Source organism: Camellia sinensis, chromosome 2 (assembly GCF_055761805.1).
Source record: "Camellia sinensis isolate YWXY chromosome 2, ASM5576180v1, whole genome shotgun sequence".
NCBI lineage: Eukaryota > Viridiplantae > Streptophyta > Magnoliopsida > Ericales > Theaceae > Camellia > Camellia sinensis.
The window spans coordinates 15,197,486-15,216,170 of NC_138962.1; the positions used below are offsets into that span (position 1 = coordinate 15,197,486).

The window sequence follows — 18,685 nt, forward strand, 5'->3', positions numbered from 1 at the left end:
ATTTTATCTGTTGGAGCTTTTATTATCTGTTTAGAAATAATTGCTTGGGCTACCGGTGGAGGGTAGTTTTGATTGTTGTAGACAATGCATGATGATTAGGCAAACTAAAACTAATCAATTGGATGAGTCATAGAGTATGACGGTTGATAGAATACATTAACGTTATGTATTGATTGATTGTGTATATGACCTTTGTGTATATACGCTGTGTGTGTGGGAGGAGATATGGAATGTACTCCACGGTTTAGGGGGAGATAGGGGATGGACCTCTAAACCGGATGTTGTTTGGGAGGAGATAGGGGATGGACTCCACTGATACAGCTCATATGCTTGTCAGATAATGTGTTGATATAGCTCATATGCGTATCTTTGGAAGTGTTGATACAACTCATATGCTTATCATTGGAAGTGTTGATATAGCTAATATGCATATCTGTTGAAATATGGATACAGCTTGTATGCTTATCTGTTGAGATGTTGATACAACTAGTATGTTTATCTATTGTAAAAATGAAAAATATTTAATATGAGTCATTGTCTCATAGAAGTGATTGGCCAGGTTCTGAGCCGTTGATGTAAATTGTGAAATTGATAAGAAATGAAAAGTGGAATGGAATGGAAATAGGTTATGAATCGGTTTATGGAAATTGAACATTTATCAATTGCTAATGTCTTAGTCATTGCTCATACTGTGTTTAGCATATCTCTACTGGGCTGTGGCTCACCCTTTATGGAATATCATTTTCAGGTACAGGTAGCATTCCACCTCTAAGGGCATAGCTTGGGAGGCTAGAGGCAGGCGGATTGTTTTGTTTATTTTCTTTTGGTGTATTACATGTAAATTCAAGCCAAGGGCTCTATGTGTATTGAGTTAGTACTCCTTTTTGTAATCAAGTGTTAACTTGGAAAGCTGTAAGCCCGTAGGGCATTTGCTTTTGTTGTTAACATGCAATACAGTTGTAAGAATTACTCTGATGAATAGAAATGGTTGGTTTCTTTTATATCAATGCATGTCTAAAATGATGGGTTTTATGTATTATTTTGAGGGCGTTATAGTGTAGAACCACCATAATTGACATTATTGAATTATTTAATTATAATATTATGATGATGACCAAATTAAAGTAAGGTTGGATATGATTTATTGTGCACCTTATGTTTACCATATTAAATCTTGATGTATGTTATCATATGGGCCAAGTGAGAGAATGTAAGACTAAATTTAATTGTTTAGTCATTAAGGTGACCCACATGATATGGTAATATGAATTATAGATTTAATTAGCTTATAGTTCCATATCTTAAACCATAAGTGATTGGTCAATATATAGAGCAGTTTCCAAGTCTCCTAGTGGAGTTATAGTTATAGTTATAGTTATATTAGGAAGCTGGTCCTCTCTTGCCTATAAAAATATATTTAGAATTCCGATCAATTATTCTGAATATAACATATTTTAAAGATGGTCAAGAAAGAAACATTTTGCTATTAATATTGATATAAGTTTATGTTTAATCAATTTTAAATCACTTAAAAATTTTGCATAACTTATCCGAATGTATTATTTATTTTTTACATTATACTATTATTCATAAAAATCATAATAATTCATTATTTGGAATTATAAAAGTTGTTATATGTATAACACTTTTAAATTATTTACACAGCTAACGTAGTATAGCATGGGTACAGTTTTGAGTGATTGATGATAGTGGGTCCAACCAAAGAGACAATTTTGGACCCATATTGCAGTGTGCACTAGCATGGGAATTAACGTCAACCCTTCACCACATCAACAGCATCATGTTAACTTTCTTGGAGGGATAGTTAAAAAAAATATATTATATAATAAAAAGTGATGAAAGTAATATCTAAAAATATGTATTAAGATGTGTTAAGAGTTTGTTAATTTTAGAGAGTGAGTGGTAGTATAATGAATATGTTAAAGTATGTGTTAATAATATATATATATATATATAGTGAAAGTTGTAGAGGAAGATGGTCGGACGTCCGGTCGGTCAACTGCAATTTTTTTTATTTTTACTTAAAGGGTCCCGACGTTCGGGGAGATGATCTGCCGAACATTTAGCCAGACGATCCCACAACACTTCCTCACGTCTCTCCCCTCTCTCTTTCGCTAGCTAAAATGGTAATCATAGTTAACACACAAATTAACACACAATACTGACAACTGACACTAACACACAAGTTAGCAACTCCATTGCAGTACAAAATAGTGTTTTGAGCTGACCAAAAATTAACAATTGACACTAACACAACATTTAACTAATCCATTAATGATGCTCTTATTCCTAACATAAAATTATGAACCTCATTGCATTTGCCAATCACAAATCTCGAGCAACACTACGTGGCTATATCGAGTTGGATAAATATGTGCATGACATTTTTTATTGTGAAAGCACTTTTTAGATTAAAAATTAACTATTTAGCTAAATCATAACAAACAATACATCAAATTAGACCTAGGCTGTATGCCTAACATAAAATCAGAAATAAGATCATATTTACATTGATTTTGGAGACAATGTTTAACACAAATTCGTATGACAATGTAACACTACATTGTGAAAACACCTTTTAAATTAAGTAAAAAAAGACGAGTATACTAAAACAGAACCAACAATATTCTCAAGTAAAGGTTGACTAGCACCTCTAATAATATATATACTCATATAAAAGAAAAATCAGATCTTTTTGTGCTTTACGATAACTTTCTCATATTCCTATAAGAGCATTATGATTAAAAGGATCAGCACCACCTGCTCATTGAGAGCAAAAGAAGATCCTCACCAGCGATTCTCCACACAGACTCTCAAAATATTTTCTTTTTATGCTATAAAGATTGGTGAGTGTAGGACTGCTTGGATATTCTCATTGATCCGCCTTTTTTTTTGACTTCAATAATGTGTTTGTCTATGCTTGTTTGTTTTTTCTACTACTTTATTCCTCAACCATCTTACTTTGCAATTGGACCTTACTATTCATAACATTATTCTTAAAGGGAGCAGCTTTCCTTTAGTTCTAAATCGGATTTGAGAGTGTTGTTTGGTCCGTAGAGGCCCATCACGGATCTCTTTTCAATAATCTGAATTGTTCAATGTGTAAAACTCGTCAAGTATTATATACTTCTAAAAATCCAGTTGATCGGATATCGATGGCTATCTCATCGGATCAGTTTTCTGTCAATCATTAATTTGTTCACCGTCTATTTTCTATACAAAACTGATTTGATCACATAGTTATCGATATCTGATTAACGTAATTTTTTACAAGTATATAGTACTCGACGAGTTTTACACATTCAACGATTCGGATTATCGAAATAGGATCCGTGATGGGTCCCCATGAGTCTAACAATACTCTCTAATTTGATCTAAGACTGGCCAGAAGCTGCTTCCATTCTGAAACTATCTTAGTTGTCTCTGATCAATGCTAATGCTACATTTGACTTCCTTTTTACCTTTATTCTAATCTAATGCTATAAGCTAAAAAAATACATAAATTTTTAAATATATAAATTAGATTCATTACAAGTGTTCATATCACACTATTTAAGACTACATCATAGATTTTAATTCTGAGTATTTTTTTAAAAAAAAATTCGGTATATTACATTTATATAATTTTAGAGTGGTGGGTTTGTTTTTTTAGTCAGAAAGTTCATGTATGGGGTGACCCCTGTCAAAGTTCAATTACTATTATTTTTATTACAGTAATACTTGTTATAAATCTTATCAATTTTTTTATCTTTAAGATTTAAAAAAAAAAAATTAATATTCACCATGTTATTAATATTTGATTTTAAAATTAAAATACTATATCTTTTCCTCATATCTCAAAGTGTGCGGTAAAAAAACAACTGAAATAATAAATGTTCACATGTTGTCTAATATAAAAAAAAAAAAAAATTATTAATGTGTGGCTTACAACATATGTTAAGAACGTACATTCCTTATTGTTGGTACATTTTTGCATGATATATAAATTTATAAAATTTCTTTAAAAAATGGCAAAAAGGGGAGCAATAAGATTATAAAGGACAAAAAAAGAAATTAAAAAAGTGGCACAGAGCTCTAACATTCTAGCCAGCAAGCTTATATGGCATTGAGCCATGATAGAGACCCTCTCCATTCATCACTCCATAACTTCCTACATGGCGGGTGGTGATTGGAGGAGCAGGAAAAAAAGAAAAAAAAAATGTAACTAACGAGAGAGAGAGAGGGGGTCAAAGGGATGGGAAGAAAAAGAGCATGAAACATTTTTGTAGATCAGAGTTGAGAGATAAGAGAGGAGGAGCAGAGAAAAAAAGTGAAAGTGATGGTTAGATTTCTGTCTGCCTCATGACTTTTTTCTACATCAAACACACAGCTTTTTACTTAAAAAGAAGTTATGAGAGATCAGAATATGTTTGTTTGAATACTTAAGTCGCATGGATACAACAAACAACCATTGTATTGTAATGCTAGTACTTCGTTGATTAGCTGATCAATGATCATGCATGCCATTGCCATCCATACCAGACAAAGCTCAACCTGCCATTAGGCCCCCATTACACACACACACACACACACACTTTTTATGAGGTTTTCAGTGAGTGAAGGGATGAGAGGATAGGGAGAGAAAGCAGTCTTGGAAGAGTCATCAAATTAAAATGACATTTTGACTTTTTGTTTGCACTTATTTTAAGGGTTTTCACTCATGACATTCTGCATCATCTATCTTACCCAAAAGAAAAATGATGCCTTTTAAGGGTTTTCACTCATGACATTCTGCATCATGTATCTTACCCAAAAGAAAAATGATCTGGTTGTTCTAATTATGTGATAGTGGGTTTCACTTATTGTCACATGCATTTTGTGTTTTAGTTTTTTTTTTTTTTTGCTTTCTGCATCATTAATGGTGATATTAATGATAAAAATTTAGTGATATATAACATTGTTATACCCAAAAATGCAACTGATACAATCCCATGTTCAGTAATAATTGAACTTTCTTTATTTAGTGTGCATTGAAGGAGTTTTTTTTTTTTTTTTAAAAAACCCAAGGTCAAGTTTTTACATAACTTATTTTTACTTCTTAAATGGAACGACTACTAGTCAAGATATTTAACCGAAAATGATTACAAATGTATGGGGCGTAAGTTTTTACTTTTTTGGGTGTAAAAACACCTAAAAGAGTTGCACCCCACAAGATTCTCACTTTTTTCTAATAAATATGTACTTTTTCCCGTTAAATGTAAGTTATTTTTCAAGTCATGTTTGGTAAAGTTGTGTTTTTAAAAAATAATTTTTTAAAATGGCATGAGTTTAAAAAATAAGTTTAAAATTATTTGTGGTCATAGCGGTGGTGACAAGAACGGACTTGGAGTTGTCATTGTGGTTGGGAAGGTACTGGGGTGGCAAGGGAGAAAGGGGAGGGTGATTGGCAGTGAGGGCAGGGAGGGAAGAAAAACAAAGAGAGGAGAGAAATTGAAAGAGAGAAGTATTTTAGTATTTAAGAGTAGATTATTTCACCCTTAATTTTTTTGCTCTTTTTTTTTATCTCTACTATAATTAAAATTAATTTGCCATTAATTTACAATATTGATACATGAAATAATATATAAAATTTAATAAGAAAGTGTGATCATCAGATTTGAATTGAGTATTGTATGATAATTTAATGAAATACAATCAGAACGGTAAAGTTTGGTGGACCACGTGGACCTGGCGTCGCACCACTTTGATGTGTTATGATAAAATAAGAATACTAGAACTAGTGCTCTTTGTAAACTAGAGCTCTTTCCTAATACAAAACACTTTTAGCTATATGTATAATTTAATTTTGTATTGTGTTTATTTTATACCCATAACATTCCAAATTGGGACTAGTATTTGTGAATTATTATTAGTCATCAGCTGAGTCCAATCTCATACTTCGCCCCTCTCACATGTGCACTCGTGGGATGGATTTGTGAATATTCCAAAATCAAAGAAGTTTGAGTAGAGAAAGTATACAAGCACAGGTCGCCTTTGATAATTTATCGTTTTAGTTTAAAAATTAAATAGTTATTAAAAAAATTTAAAATGTCAATAATTTATACTAAAAAGTTAAAGATTTTTTTCTCTACTTTTTATATATCTTTTCATAAAAGATCAAAAATTCATTCCAAACATAATAATTTTTTACCTTATATTTTAGCTAAAAAATCAAAAAAATTACTAAAATAACATGTTTTTAAAGGAGGCCAAAATGTGAAAGTTAACAAAATTTGGCAATGGGTTTTTTGGTTAAAAAAGTAGAAAAGACAAAATATGTTAATAAGTTAATAAGACAAAGGGGTGTTTTGGAAAGATGGTAAAAAGTGACATTTTGACTTTTAACCAAGTTTTTAGCTTTTTTTAAACAAGTGATTTGAGAAGTTGGTAAAAAGTTACTTTTGATTTTTTTGATTAATATTTGTTTATACTGTCAAATAACAATAAAAAGACCAAACTACCCCCATTCAATTTAAAATATTTACAACTTCACCCATGTAGCATATTTTGATCCATGAGGGGTAGAATCGTAATTTCATCACTGGCTGAAATCCAACTACTCAAATGTATTTAAATACAAAAAAGCCAACTTTTGACTTTTGCTACAAACGCACAAACGTGGCTAAAAGCCAAGTACCCAAAAGAGGCCAAAATATCACAGCCAAATTATAATCATTTTACATTTTCTCTCTCAAAAATCAAAAAAAATCAAAAAAGCTAAACCAAACAAACTTTCTGGGTTTGTTTGGGGTGAACTACAATAGCACATTTTTTATCTTTTGTGGATTATATTATCTCTCTATTTTTTTATATATATTTTCGTAAAAAGTCTCAAACTAAAATAGTTAAAAAGTCAACTAAAAAAAGTAAATTGTCAAACGACAACTGAAAAGCATAAATTAAAACTATCAATTCTTCTAATTTTTCAATAATTAACTTTTTTAGTTTCAAAAATTATAAACATGAGAAACTATATCAAATAATTAGACATAAATTTTCAACAAATAAATTAAAAAGGATAAATGGGATCGGTGCGGGCAACATTGGAATAAATTGAAATATTGAAAGAAAAAAAACAAAATTCAAATTTGTAAAAGACAGAAAATGAATGTATTTGAATAAAAATAGAGCGTGAATATTACCATCCTAAATTATTTTCACATTTGATTTCATTTTTTACCCAACTCAAGTGACTAACAAACAATATATACAATAGAGTAATGGATTTTTTTTTTTTTTTTTAAATTAGTTATCTCATATATTTTGAATTTAATGTACTAGAAAATGAGTGAGAACACTAATTAATGCCATCACTAATGATGTGACAGTGGATCCCACACATTGTCTCTGTTTTTTTTAAAATAAAATAAAATAAATGCCACATCATTAATAATTGGAAAATGCTAGAGGTACCAAATTTTCTACCAAATAAATGACCAAATGTCTCATATGGGTGTGGGGCCACAAAATTGCGGACCCCAGACATTTGGTCATTTATTTGGTAGAAAATTTAATGTCCCTAACATTACTCTTAATAATTACTTTAAAACACCATTTTTAATGATATCCATCATTGTCCGTTTCAACATTTTCAAACAGTCGAGTCACAACAATCACCACAAGAAGATAGATAGGAACACATTGTCCTTGTTAAAAATAACTTCGGCAAAATGAATTATTTTGCAAGTGTCGTGCAATAATTGATTGTTACATTTATGACACAGATATCTTCACAACAATTCAATGTTGCAATTTACTCTAGGGAATTCAATACTGGAATTTCTTCTATGATAGGTCCCTTTCTTCTTCTTTTTTTCACCTTTTGATCTACCATTCCTACCTTACTTCATGGTCCTGCCTTGACATCTATTTCTCTTTTATCTTCTTCTCCCCCTTGCAACAATAAATAAATAAATAAAAATAATTATTAATTGTTTTCTTCTCGGACAATAGTAGAGATTTCACTAGTGTTATTTTGTATTTCACCCAAGGATACTTGAGCCTTTCATTAGATCATATTAATATCTGTCATTATTATTATTATTATTATTTTAAAGGGTAAATTACAATTACACCCCTAGGGTTTGTTTAAAGTACATATTATCCATGTGATTTGAAAAATTACAAATACCTTATTGTTAGAATTTTTTATTTAACCGAATTAATTAAAAAAATAAAATTCATAATTGTTCTCCTATACAATAATAAAATTACTTAAATTATTAATTGAAACATATTTCTTACATTATTAAAATTGTTAATTGACTTAATAATTTATTAATAAAATGGTGATTTGTTATGAAATTAGAAATCTCAGGGAGTGGAATGTAATTCCCAGAACCACAAGGGACGATTCGTATTTTAATCAAATCTCAAATGGTGTATTTATAATTTACCCTATTTTAAAAGATTCAATTTAAACCAAACGTCAACATATCTTCCACATTATTATACCAATCAAATTTATTTTTCTAAATTTACCAATGAGTGAATTAGTTGTTTTCATTACTATAATTTTTGTTCCCATATCATGGATCATGATTGGAGGGTTATGATGTTAGTATTGGATGTTTAATTAGAAAAGGAGATGACAAACTTATCTTGCAGTGATTAGAGGTTGTTTGGATTCACTGATGAATTGCTTTACTTAGGAAAGATTGTCATTAATAGATGGATTTTTAGTAGGCCCTTGGTCCCCCCCGTAGCACCTAACCCATTAAGATCCACATAACCCATAATTTGCTATGCAATTTGGTTGAAATTGTGAAAAGGTTATCATTACATGTTAACCAATGTTTTTTCTCATCTTGTAATATTAACTAACTAATAATGCTAGGTAGCTCAAAATTTTATGGTTTAAATGGCTCAAATCACTCAATACGACATCGTTTTGAGTGCAAAACGACGTAAAACGACGTCGTTTTGACAGATTTGAACCATTTGAGCCACAAAATTTTGAACTACCAAACATTTTCCTTAAAATAATCAAAAGTATTAAATTAACTTACAGTTAATGATCGGATAAATTTTTAATGACCCTTAAGATAATTTAAATTTAAAATTATAAATTGTATTATCAAATTTTTACTGGTCAGTCAATCCCTTAATAAAATTTACAAAATTCTTTATTCACTAAGACCAATTTGATTTATGATTTTTTTTTTTCAAAAACAGATCCAAATTGACCTGCACACGTTCATAATAATCTTTCTTTAAAAAAATGAACTTTTTGGTCAATTAAAAAATGGGCAAATTACATATACCTCTCTTGAGGTTTGGCTAAATTACAGATACCTTTCTGAGGTTTCAGAAATTACATCCCGCCTCCTGAGGTTTGTATTTTCATAACAATTTGCCCCATGAGGTTTAAATTTCATAACAAATTACCCCCTAATTTGTTATGCAAAAATAGCATTCAGGGGAGAATTTGTAATTTCTCAAACCTCAAAGGGGTATTTATAATTTAACCAAACTTCGAGGGGTATATGTAATTTGCCCTTAAAAAAACAATATTGATAAAATATTTATTAATGTCTCTGACGTTATATTTTTATTTATGATAAAGCATTGGCGGCAAACAGGCGTCAAAGTTCATCGTCAGCACAAAATGCCGTGTTTGATTAGTTTCCTTCCATTTTCTGTGTCTCTGTTTACCACTTCAAAGTAATTTCGATGTCACGTTCAAAAGAGAAAAAAAAAAGAAGAAGAGTAATTTCGATGTCCCTCGTGAGACTAGTGAGCTAAATCAACAATCGGGTATTCTTTGCATTAATAAAAAATAAATTATTAAAAAAAGAGAAAAATACTAATAAGTGATATTATCAAAAAGTTATTACAGATTTATGAAAATATTTATGTTTTTAATTATTAATTATTATATAATTTATCACTTCTTTGTAATTTTTTTTTTCTTTTTAAACTTACACTACATTGAATTTTTTTTAAAAAAATTATGGAAAAAATACAATTTGAAGAATAAAAAGTACACATAAATAATAAATTATATATTAATAATTAAAATTTTAATTTTAATTTTTTTTCATGCATTTATAGATATTTTTTTTGAAAAACCCACTAAATTGTAATTCTCCCCAAAATTATACTATTTATTTTTCAATTTTTATTCAAATTTTACTTTAATAATGTTGTATGACCAAATTTAAAAAAAAAAAAAATTTGTGCTTTAGATTTATTTTAAATATAACTCACATAATATTGAAGATAAAACTTAATTACACATTATACTTTCTTTTGCATTTTATATATTTTAATTTTATGCAATTATCATTTCTCATTTTATTTTAATTCTTTACAAAATGTTTCAGTTAAATTTTAAGCAGTGATATACTAAGAGAATTATATTAAAAATCGAGTTAAAATTTAAATACTTTGTTGGTTTGAAATTTAAGTGTTCCATGTGCACAAAATTAATCAGATACAGCTCTATTTTATATAGTAATTTTCATCAAATATGTATCCCATCTTATCTTATAAAAAAAAAGTGTCTGATTTACGTGCATTTAAATTTTATATTGCAATTAAAATAGTGAATAAAATGGAATTTAAGCTAGAAGTAGAAGATAAAAAATATAATTCATCGAGTTATAAAATAATAGAAGTACACTTGCCTCTATAACGCTATACAGATCCTCACAAGTTGGTCTTGGACACTCTGCCATGGCGTCTTAATAATTAGTGGGTGTGGCGAAATTAATAAATTTGTGTTCAATAATTAGATAATATAAAAAGATATGAAAAATTATGATTGGCATAGAATATGATTACATGACGTTCTAAGACTAATCAATAATTTCTTCCTTCACACGCCAATTTGACTGGAGCAATGTTATTGTTGAATTTGGTAGGTTTGAATTGTGTGAATTTGTTTATATTGATGGTTTGGCAAATTGGTCGACCGTCTGAATAACAAGGTGATGGTCGAGGGTGACAACCACAAAAGATGACGGTAAAGCCAATAGTCTAATAGGCACAAATTCAGACAATTCAAATGATACTCCATTCGTCTCAAAATATTAGTCTCTTATTTTATTTTTTATTATATCAAAATATTAATCTATTTTTTAAAATCAATGATTAAAATAATATGAATTTTTGATTTTACCATTCTTTTAAATTCATTAACAACACAAAAAGTATAATTATGACAATTGATATCCTTTAAAAGATGTATTATCAAACGATAATTTTAAAAAAATTATATTTTTAAAGTGCAACAATTATACTATTAAAAAAAATTAAACTCTCCAAAAGAGACTTTGCTTGGTTTAAGTTTTCTAAAAACATTTTTTAGAAAATTTTATTTTCTTATTTTTCGTATTTTTTTGTTTTTACTGAATTTTTTTAATATTTTAAGTAAATTTTTTAATTTTTAGACACATCTAATATAAATATACTTAAAAAATATAATTTTTGTAAAAAAAATCTTTAAAAAATTCACTAAATACCAAAAATATAAAAAAATATGAAAATTCAGTATATTTTTCGTATTTTTGTTTATTTATTAATTTTTTTTTTAAAAATTCAAAAAAATATTTTATTTTTAGACATATCTAAGTAACATAAATCTAAAAAAAATAAAAAAATACTTAAAATTTAAAAAATATTCACTAAAAATAAAAAAAATACAAAAAATAAAAAACTTAATTTAAAAAAAAAATAATTTAAAAAATTCAAACCAAAACACACTTTGAAACAGAGTAGTAACAAATTCGGTGATTTCACGTTAGCACCGATACAGAAAAACGAACATGTATACACTGACGATTCCCATTCCACCGAAAAAAAACTTCCCTTCATTCTCTCTCTCTCTCTCTCTCTGTGCTACATGCCGACGACCGGCTCCGCGCTGGCAAGATTCCCCTTCTGTCCTTCTCTCTCTCTTTCTCTCTCTCTCTCTCTAGCTCTCTCTCTCTTTCTTTTCTCTTTCCCTTGTCTCTCATCCCAATCCCTAATTTCATGGCCATGTCTGGGTTGATCGCTCTCTAATCTGTGAGTCCCCCCACATACTGTAACAGTAAATTTGTGAATTTAATTATATCCATCTTGTTTATTATAATAATGGGTTGTGCAAGCTCGAAGCATGATGAACTTCCGGCGGTGGCGCTCTGCCATGAGCGGTGTTCCTTCCTCGACGACGCAATCCACCACCGCTACGCTCTCTCTGAAGCTCATCTCGCCTACACTCACTCCCTCAAAGCTGTTGGCCTCTCCTTGCACCGCTTCTTCGATCAGAATCTGGATAATTCCATGGCGGTTCCTCCTTCTCCGGTTCTCAATCTTCCCACTCAGAGAAAAGGAGGTTATTCGCCCCATAAGGCGGCTCTTCATCATTCCAATCATTCCGATTCTCATATTCAATTCCACTCTGATTCTGACGACGATTCGCTCACCGATTCTTCTCTGCACCATCAATCGGAGAATTCTTCGCCCTTACATTCTTACGATCATCATCATGTGAATTATCCGGAGCAGGATGCCCAGAATTCGTATCCAGGAGGTGGGTTTATGAACATGAACTTCAATTATATGAAGAATAATCCGACTACTTCGGTGACGTACCAGCAACGCCCGATGAGCCCAGAGACTTTAAATATGGGTGAATCGTCTTCTTCATACTATTCCTCCTATCCTTACGTTAATGAAAACCCTAATTCTTATTCCAATTCCGACAACGGTTATCCTCCGGCGAGTTACGGTGGTGGTTTCAGTGGCTTCTTCGGTTCGACGCAGCCGCCGCCGCCTCCGGTGGGGCCTGTAGCAGAGGCGAATTCGGAGGCTTCTTCTTCGAAACCGCCCCCTCCTCCGCCCTCGCCGCCGAGTAGCTCTACTTGGGATTTCTTGTACCCTTTCCAGAGTTTTGAGAATTATTACCCTCCCTACACGCCCATTCGCGATTCGAAGGAGTTGAGAGAGGCAGAGGGGATTCCTGATTTGGAAGATGAGGATTTCCAGCACGAAGTGGTGAAGGAGGTGCACGGAGACCAGAAGTTCGTCGATGGCGGTGGTAAAAATTATGAGAAGGGGGTGGCGATGGAGCAGCAGGGTGGGAAGGTGGCAAATGGCTCGGATTTACCATACGGTTCAAGGCCGAAAGTTTCAATCGAAAACGATCCGGTGGCGTATGAGGTGCATATGGTGGACAAGAAAGTTGTTGATAATGAGGAGAGAACAGGGGATCGAGGCAATGTGGCTGCTCGCAACGACTCTGAAGTTGTGAGGGAAATTCAGGTTCTGTTCAATCGAGCTTCGGAGTCGGGGAACGAGCTTGCAAAGATATTTGAGGTTGGAAAATCTCCTTATAAGAAAAATGCAGCCTATCAAGGTAAGGAAGAAACCATATATAAAATCTTTTTTAAGACCGTGCAAAGAGTTTGATTTTGTTCTTCTTTAGAGCAATTACTTGTCTTTTGTGTGCATAGAAAGTGAAGTTATGCTAGTTTTGATTGAATTGGGTTTTCTTTAATTTGCTCTTAACATTCAATTTTTAAATGGATCTCTGTGAAGCAGTTTCTTCGAAGATGTTGCATGTAATTACACCGTCATCACAGCCTTCTACTTCTACAACAACCCAGTCATCCTCCGTAGAAATTGATGAAGATGTGGGGATGAGTTCTTCAAATCTTTCTTCTACGTTACAGAAGCTGTACCTTTGGGAGAAGAAACTATATGAAGAAGTTAAGGTATGTCGTTGATTTTTGTTTTTAAATTCATGTTACGTGGTTCTATAGTTTATGTTCTTTGAAGGACTAAAACTCAAAACTTGTCCACTAGGAATGTTGTTTGAACACTGAGCCATCGATTGATATTAAGTTTAAAACCTATTAAATTTGCAACAAGTAAAAGAGATCATCCAAAGCTATCACACACACAAGATATGATTTGCGGGAAAAACCTTTCTAACCACGAAGTTAAAAAACTCAATGCGAACTATCCCCTAGTTAAATGAATCATGTGTAAGTACAAGAACAAGATCAAGAACCAAGATCCTACCTACTAGTCCCTTGAGCAGTTTCTCTATTTTGCTTCACGACTAGCACGTCACAATTCCACAATCACTATCATGATCTCCACCTCATATCCACAAAACGGCTCCCTTGTGCCATCTTCCAATGATTGTGCATGTGCCATATGATTGTGCACAACTCTTCAAGGTCCTCACCAAACTTCATGCACACAATACAACATAGAATTCATGTCTGACAATGAACAGTTCAGAAACCCTCTCTCTATGTAACCCCATTTACTTCAGAAGTCAGAAGATAGCTATATATGGACACAATGGAAATCTCGATTGAATAGAAATCAAAGACTACACCCAAGTTAGATTTTCAAAAACATTGCACTCATTTGAACATCGAGCACTCTGGAATGTAATACATGCTTGGCAACCAATTTCTAGTGAGTTTCGAACAAAGTAGTTATGCATGTGAACAAACAATACACTAGATTTCTATGACAACATAAAACATTGTTCTCGTTCAAATGGATTTGGCACACCTTGGAATGCAAAAGCCACTATTTATGTGCGAAATATCACCGTGTAAACCAATCTAAGGTGTACTAGGTCAAGTCCCATTAAATAATTTAGCCTAAAGTCAACTAAATTAATTTCTCTAAAAAATGCTCAATCCCAATGGTCAAAACAGATAAAACACCCAACCCAAAGTGTGTGAAAGCAAATGCACTTGTGTTTTTAACCTATACAACTCTTAGGTGCGTACGTTAGATGTTTAAACTTGACCTCTAGAGCATGTTCTCGCCTGTAGCAAGCTTCATTTGAGTCTAAAAGATATTGGAACACAGAACACTCACCAACTCAACTAAAGCTTGATAATTATAGACTCAAATGTTTGGGATGAAATTGCCGATCATACAAAATTAGCAAAGGGGTTAAGTAGACATTTTTTTTCTTCATATATGCGTACATTCTAAGAAGCATGGGTACATGCACAAACACGGGCACGGGATAGAGTGATTTTCAAAATACTAGGTTACAGTTGCAACTAGAGTATGGCACATTTTTTATTTGCTATATATATTGGATATATGTGGGGTTAGTTTTATTATTTTCACTTTTCCCACTTTGTTTCCACTATATAAAATCCCCCAAACATGTCCTGAGACATGTCTAGACATGGGATACTCATGCCCATGAAGTGTCCCTAACATGTCTATAAATAATAATAATAATAAAATGGATACACTTCATGGTCACACCTTATGTGGACACATTTCCGTGCTGTGTTTGTGTCAAACAAGGACATGACACCCTTGGCGCATGTTAATGCTTCCTAGCATACATGTGAATGTATACATCCAACTAGTGCAATTACACAAATTTATGAGGATATGTGGGTAACCATGGCCATAGTTATGTAGCAAGATGTGATGTCCTAAGCATGTGCTTGTGCAAGGTTGTAAATGCCCCTTTCATCAGTCTCTCTTCCCTTTCATCTCTTTGTAATGATTTTTCATGCTTTTGCAGGTTGAGGAGAAAATGAGGGTACTCCATGAAAGGAAGTGCGGTAAGCTTAAGCATTTAGATGAAAGAGGTGCTGAGGCTCACAAAATTGATGCAACAAGAACACTAGTGAGGAGCCTATCCACAAAAATAAGAATTGCAATTCAAGTTGTTGATAAGATTTCTGTGAAGATAAATAAATTAAGGGATGAAGAGTTGTTGCCACAATTGAATGAATTTATTCAAGGGTATGTGATTCTATGAGTTTTGTTTACGCTCTTTGCAAGCATTCTGCATTTCTTATTCTATATTGTGCTACCCTAGGCATAACGTCGTTCTTGAATGGTCTCTAGGCATTGTAGGATAGAGTTATGAACCTTACCCTTTGTTTGTTTGTTTGACTTTTGTTCGTCCGGTTTTTTATTTTGTTTGCTTTTTTGGGTGTCTTTTAATGTAAATGCTTGTCTTTCTTCTAACAACTGATTTGTGCAAAATCTGGCAAGGAATGCTCAGATTTCACAAGGTATGGGGCTCAAAATCAAGCCTAGAAAGGTAGCAATATAAGGCTACAGTGAAATCCAAAATTTGAAATTTCAATTCCTTCAGAACCTCCTCAAAACGAAGATTACAGCCCTCCATATAATAGTTAAGGAGGTTATTTCATGGAACAGCACCTAGGAATAGAAAAACTACAAAATAACAAGAAGGCGACAAGTGGAATACATGCCGCCACTCAATATCAATCTAGTGACACATGACCTACATGCAATCACTACATTAGAAGTCAGTGAAAAGCTGCTTACATGCACCCACTTCCAAAGGAGGTTATCTTGCGAGCATGCTTGGTTATCATTTTTCAAAAACACTTTTTAGAAAATTCTACTTTTTTATTTTCTGTGTTTTTTTGTTTTTACTGAATTTTTTTAATATTTTGAGTAATTTTTTTTAATTTTTAGACATACTTAACATAAATATACCTAAAAAGTAAAAAAAATTTGAAAAAAACCTTTTAAAAATTCATTAAATTCCAAAAATACAAAAAAAATACAAGAATTCAGTATATTTTTTGTATTTTTATGTATTTATTAATTTTTAAAATTATTTTTTCACAAATTTTTTACTTTTTAGATACATCTAAGTAAGGTGCATCTAAAAAAGTAAAAAAAATGTTTAAAATTTCAAAAATATTCACTAAAAACAAAAAAACACGAAAATAAAAAAACTCAGTTTTCAAAAAATTTAATTCAAAAAATTCAAATCAAACACACTGAATAAAATTACACCTAATGACACAATTTATAAATTGCATCAACCTAAATAGTACCTAGACATACAAGTCAAAAAAATTAGCTTCTAAGTTTTTTAAAGCTTGATTGTGTGCATTTCATACCCAATGACTTCTTGTTTACCTTTTTGATGCTTAAATTTGTGCGAGGCTTGTCTTTGTGTTCTTGTGTGGACATTGACCCGCCTTTTAGAAGTATAGATTGCTTCTTAATTTTAATCCTTTTTTACCCTCTTATTTTAAGGGGTTGGCAATCGTATTTGTGTATCTTTATATACTCCACAATTATCTTGAAGGTTGAATATCTGTATTTTGCTTATTAACAGGTTAACCAGAATGTGGAAGGCCATGCTTGAATGCCATCGCAGTCAATGCCAAGCAATGGGACAAGCTAACCGGTTAGATGTTGCATCCCGCAAACACTTTAGTGATGCACGTCTTGATGCCACGTTGCAGCTTGAACGTGAGCTTCTTCATTGGACTTTAAGTTTCTCTTGTTGGGTTGGTGCCCAGAAGGGTTTTGTCCAAGCACTGAATAACTGGCTTCTGAAATGTATTTTTTATGTACCTGAAGAAACACCTGATGGACCTGTTCCCTTCTCTCCTGGTAGAATAGGTGCTCCTCCTGTTTTTGGACTCTGCAATCAGTGGTCACAAGCATTGGATGGAATTTCTGAGAAAGAAGTGGTTGATTCTATGCGAGATTTTGCCACGTGTGTGCTTCAGCTGTGGAAGCAGGATAAGCTAGATATGCACCAGAGGATGATGGTGAACAACAGGGATATGGAGAGGAAAGTCAAGAACTTGGAGAGGGAGGATCAGAAGATGCAAAAGGAGATTCAGGCATTGGAAAAAAGAATAGTTCAGGTCTCTGGGGATAGCAATGGTCTTTCAATAGGTGGACATGTTTATCAGAGTGACACTAGCAAAACTAATAATCTGCAGGTTAGTCTGCAACATATTTTTGAGGCCATGGAAAAGTTCACAGCAAAGTCCTTGGAAGCATATGAGGAGTTATTGCAACGTATTGAAGATGATAAACTTGCTCAGGAGAAAGAGAGAGTTTCATAGGGTGTCAGTGAATTGAAACTGCTTCATCTCTTTTGTGAGTGGATGATTTGATTTTTGAGGGATTGTTTGAAGCTTGAGATTATTGAGGGGCAAATGATTTAAGTTTTAAAAGCCAATATTTGCTCCTTGATTTGGTTCTGCAATGAAATGGTTGCATGCTGCTTTGGCCGAGATTCTCACATCATTGGCTGTGCATTGGTGGCTCGTATCCATGGAGAATGGCGTTTTTTTTTTATATATGGAAAGATGAAATCTTGTGGGTTAAAAGTCCTGTGTTTATACATGTGAAGAAAAAGCGAGAAATGGGTGAAGTTGTATCTAGTAAGAAATTGCCTTGATATACCAAAGTTGATAGATGCGGATTCAGAAGCTGTAGCAGGCCACACAGTGGGGCAATGCTTGTACTGTCTCTGTTTGCCCACGGGGACCTGTTGATGTTGTTGCTGTTGCTGTGTGAAACATTAGTGCACTCAAGCCTCCTCTTGTCAGTGATCTGGAAGACTGGCACTGAAACTAGCTTTGCATGGAAAGAGGTCAAGGGAATGCATCTAGAATTCAATATCAATTTGGGCTTGGGCATATGGCCTGGAGTCCTTTGGAGAGGCAGGTTAATCCTTCAATTTTGCATTTAGGATGACTTGGTGATGAATCTTTTAGTCATATTAACTGTTTAGTGACGCAAGTCATGGAAATGCCCAAATATTAGTTCTTAATAATCATGCTAAATTATTGTACATAATTCTTTTTGTTGAACATATTAAGGTTACCCATTAGAGGGCTGTTGGACTCTCAAAAATTGAATTTTTTTT

The 18,685-nt window shown here is 32.4% G+C and overlaps 1 protein-coding gene across 1 annotated transcript; it reads left to right on the forward strand.

Moving 5' to 3' along the window:
* The first annotated feature begins 11,753 nt into the window (after nt 1-11,753).
* On the forward strand, nt 11,754-18,672 carry LOC145819857 (uncharacterized). Its single transcript, XM_082913788.1, has 4 exons — nt 11,754-13,381; nt 13,567-13,739; nt 15,545-15,768; nt 17,132-18,672. The coding sequence occupies exons 1-4, from the start codon at nt 12,118-12,120 to the stop codon at nt 17,874-17,876; spliced, it is 2,406 nt and encodes an 801-aa protein (XP_082769914.1). The 5' UTR covers nt 11,754-12,117; the 3' UTR covers nt 17,877-18,672.
* Nucleotides 18,673-18,685: the final 13 nt, after the last annotated feature.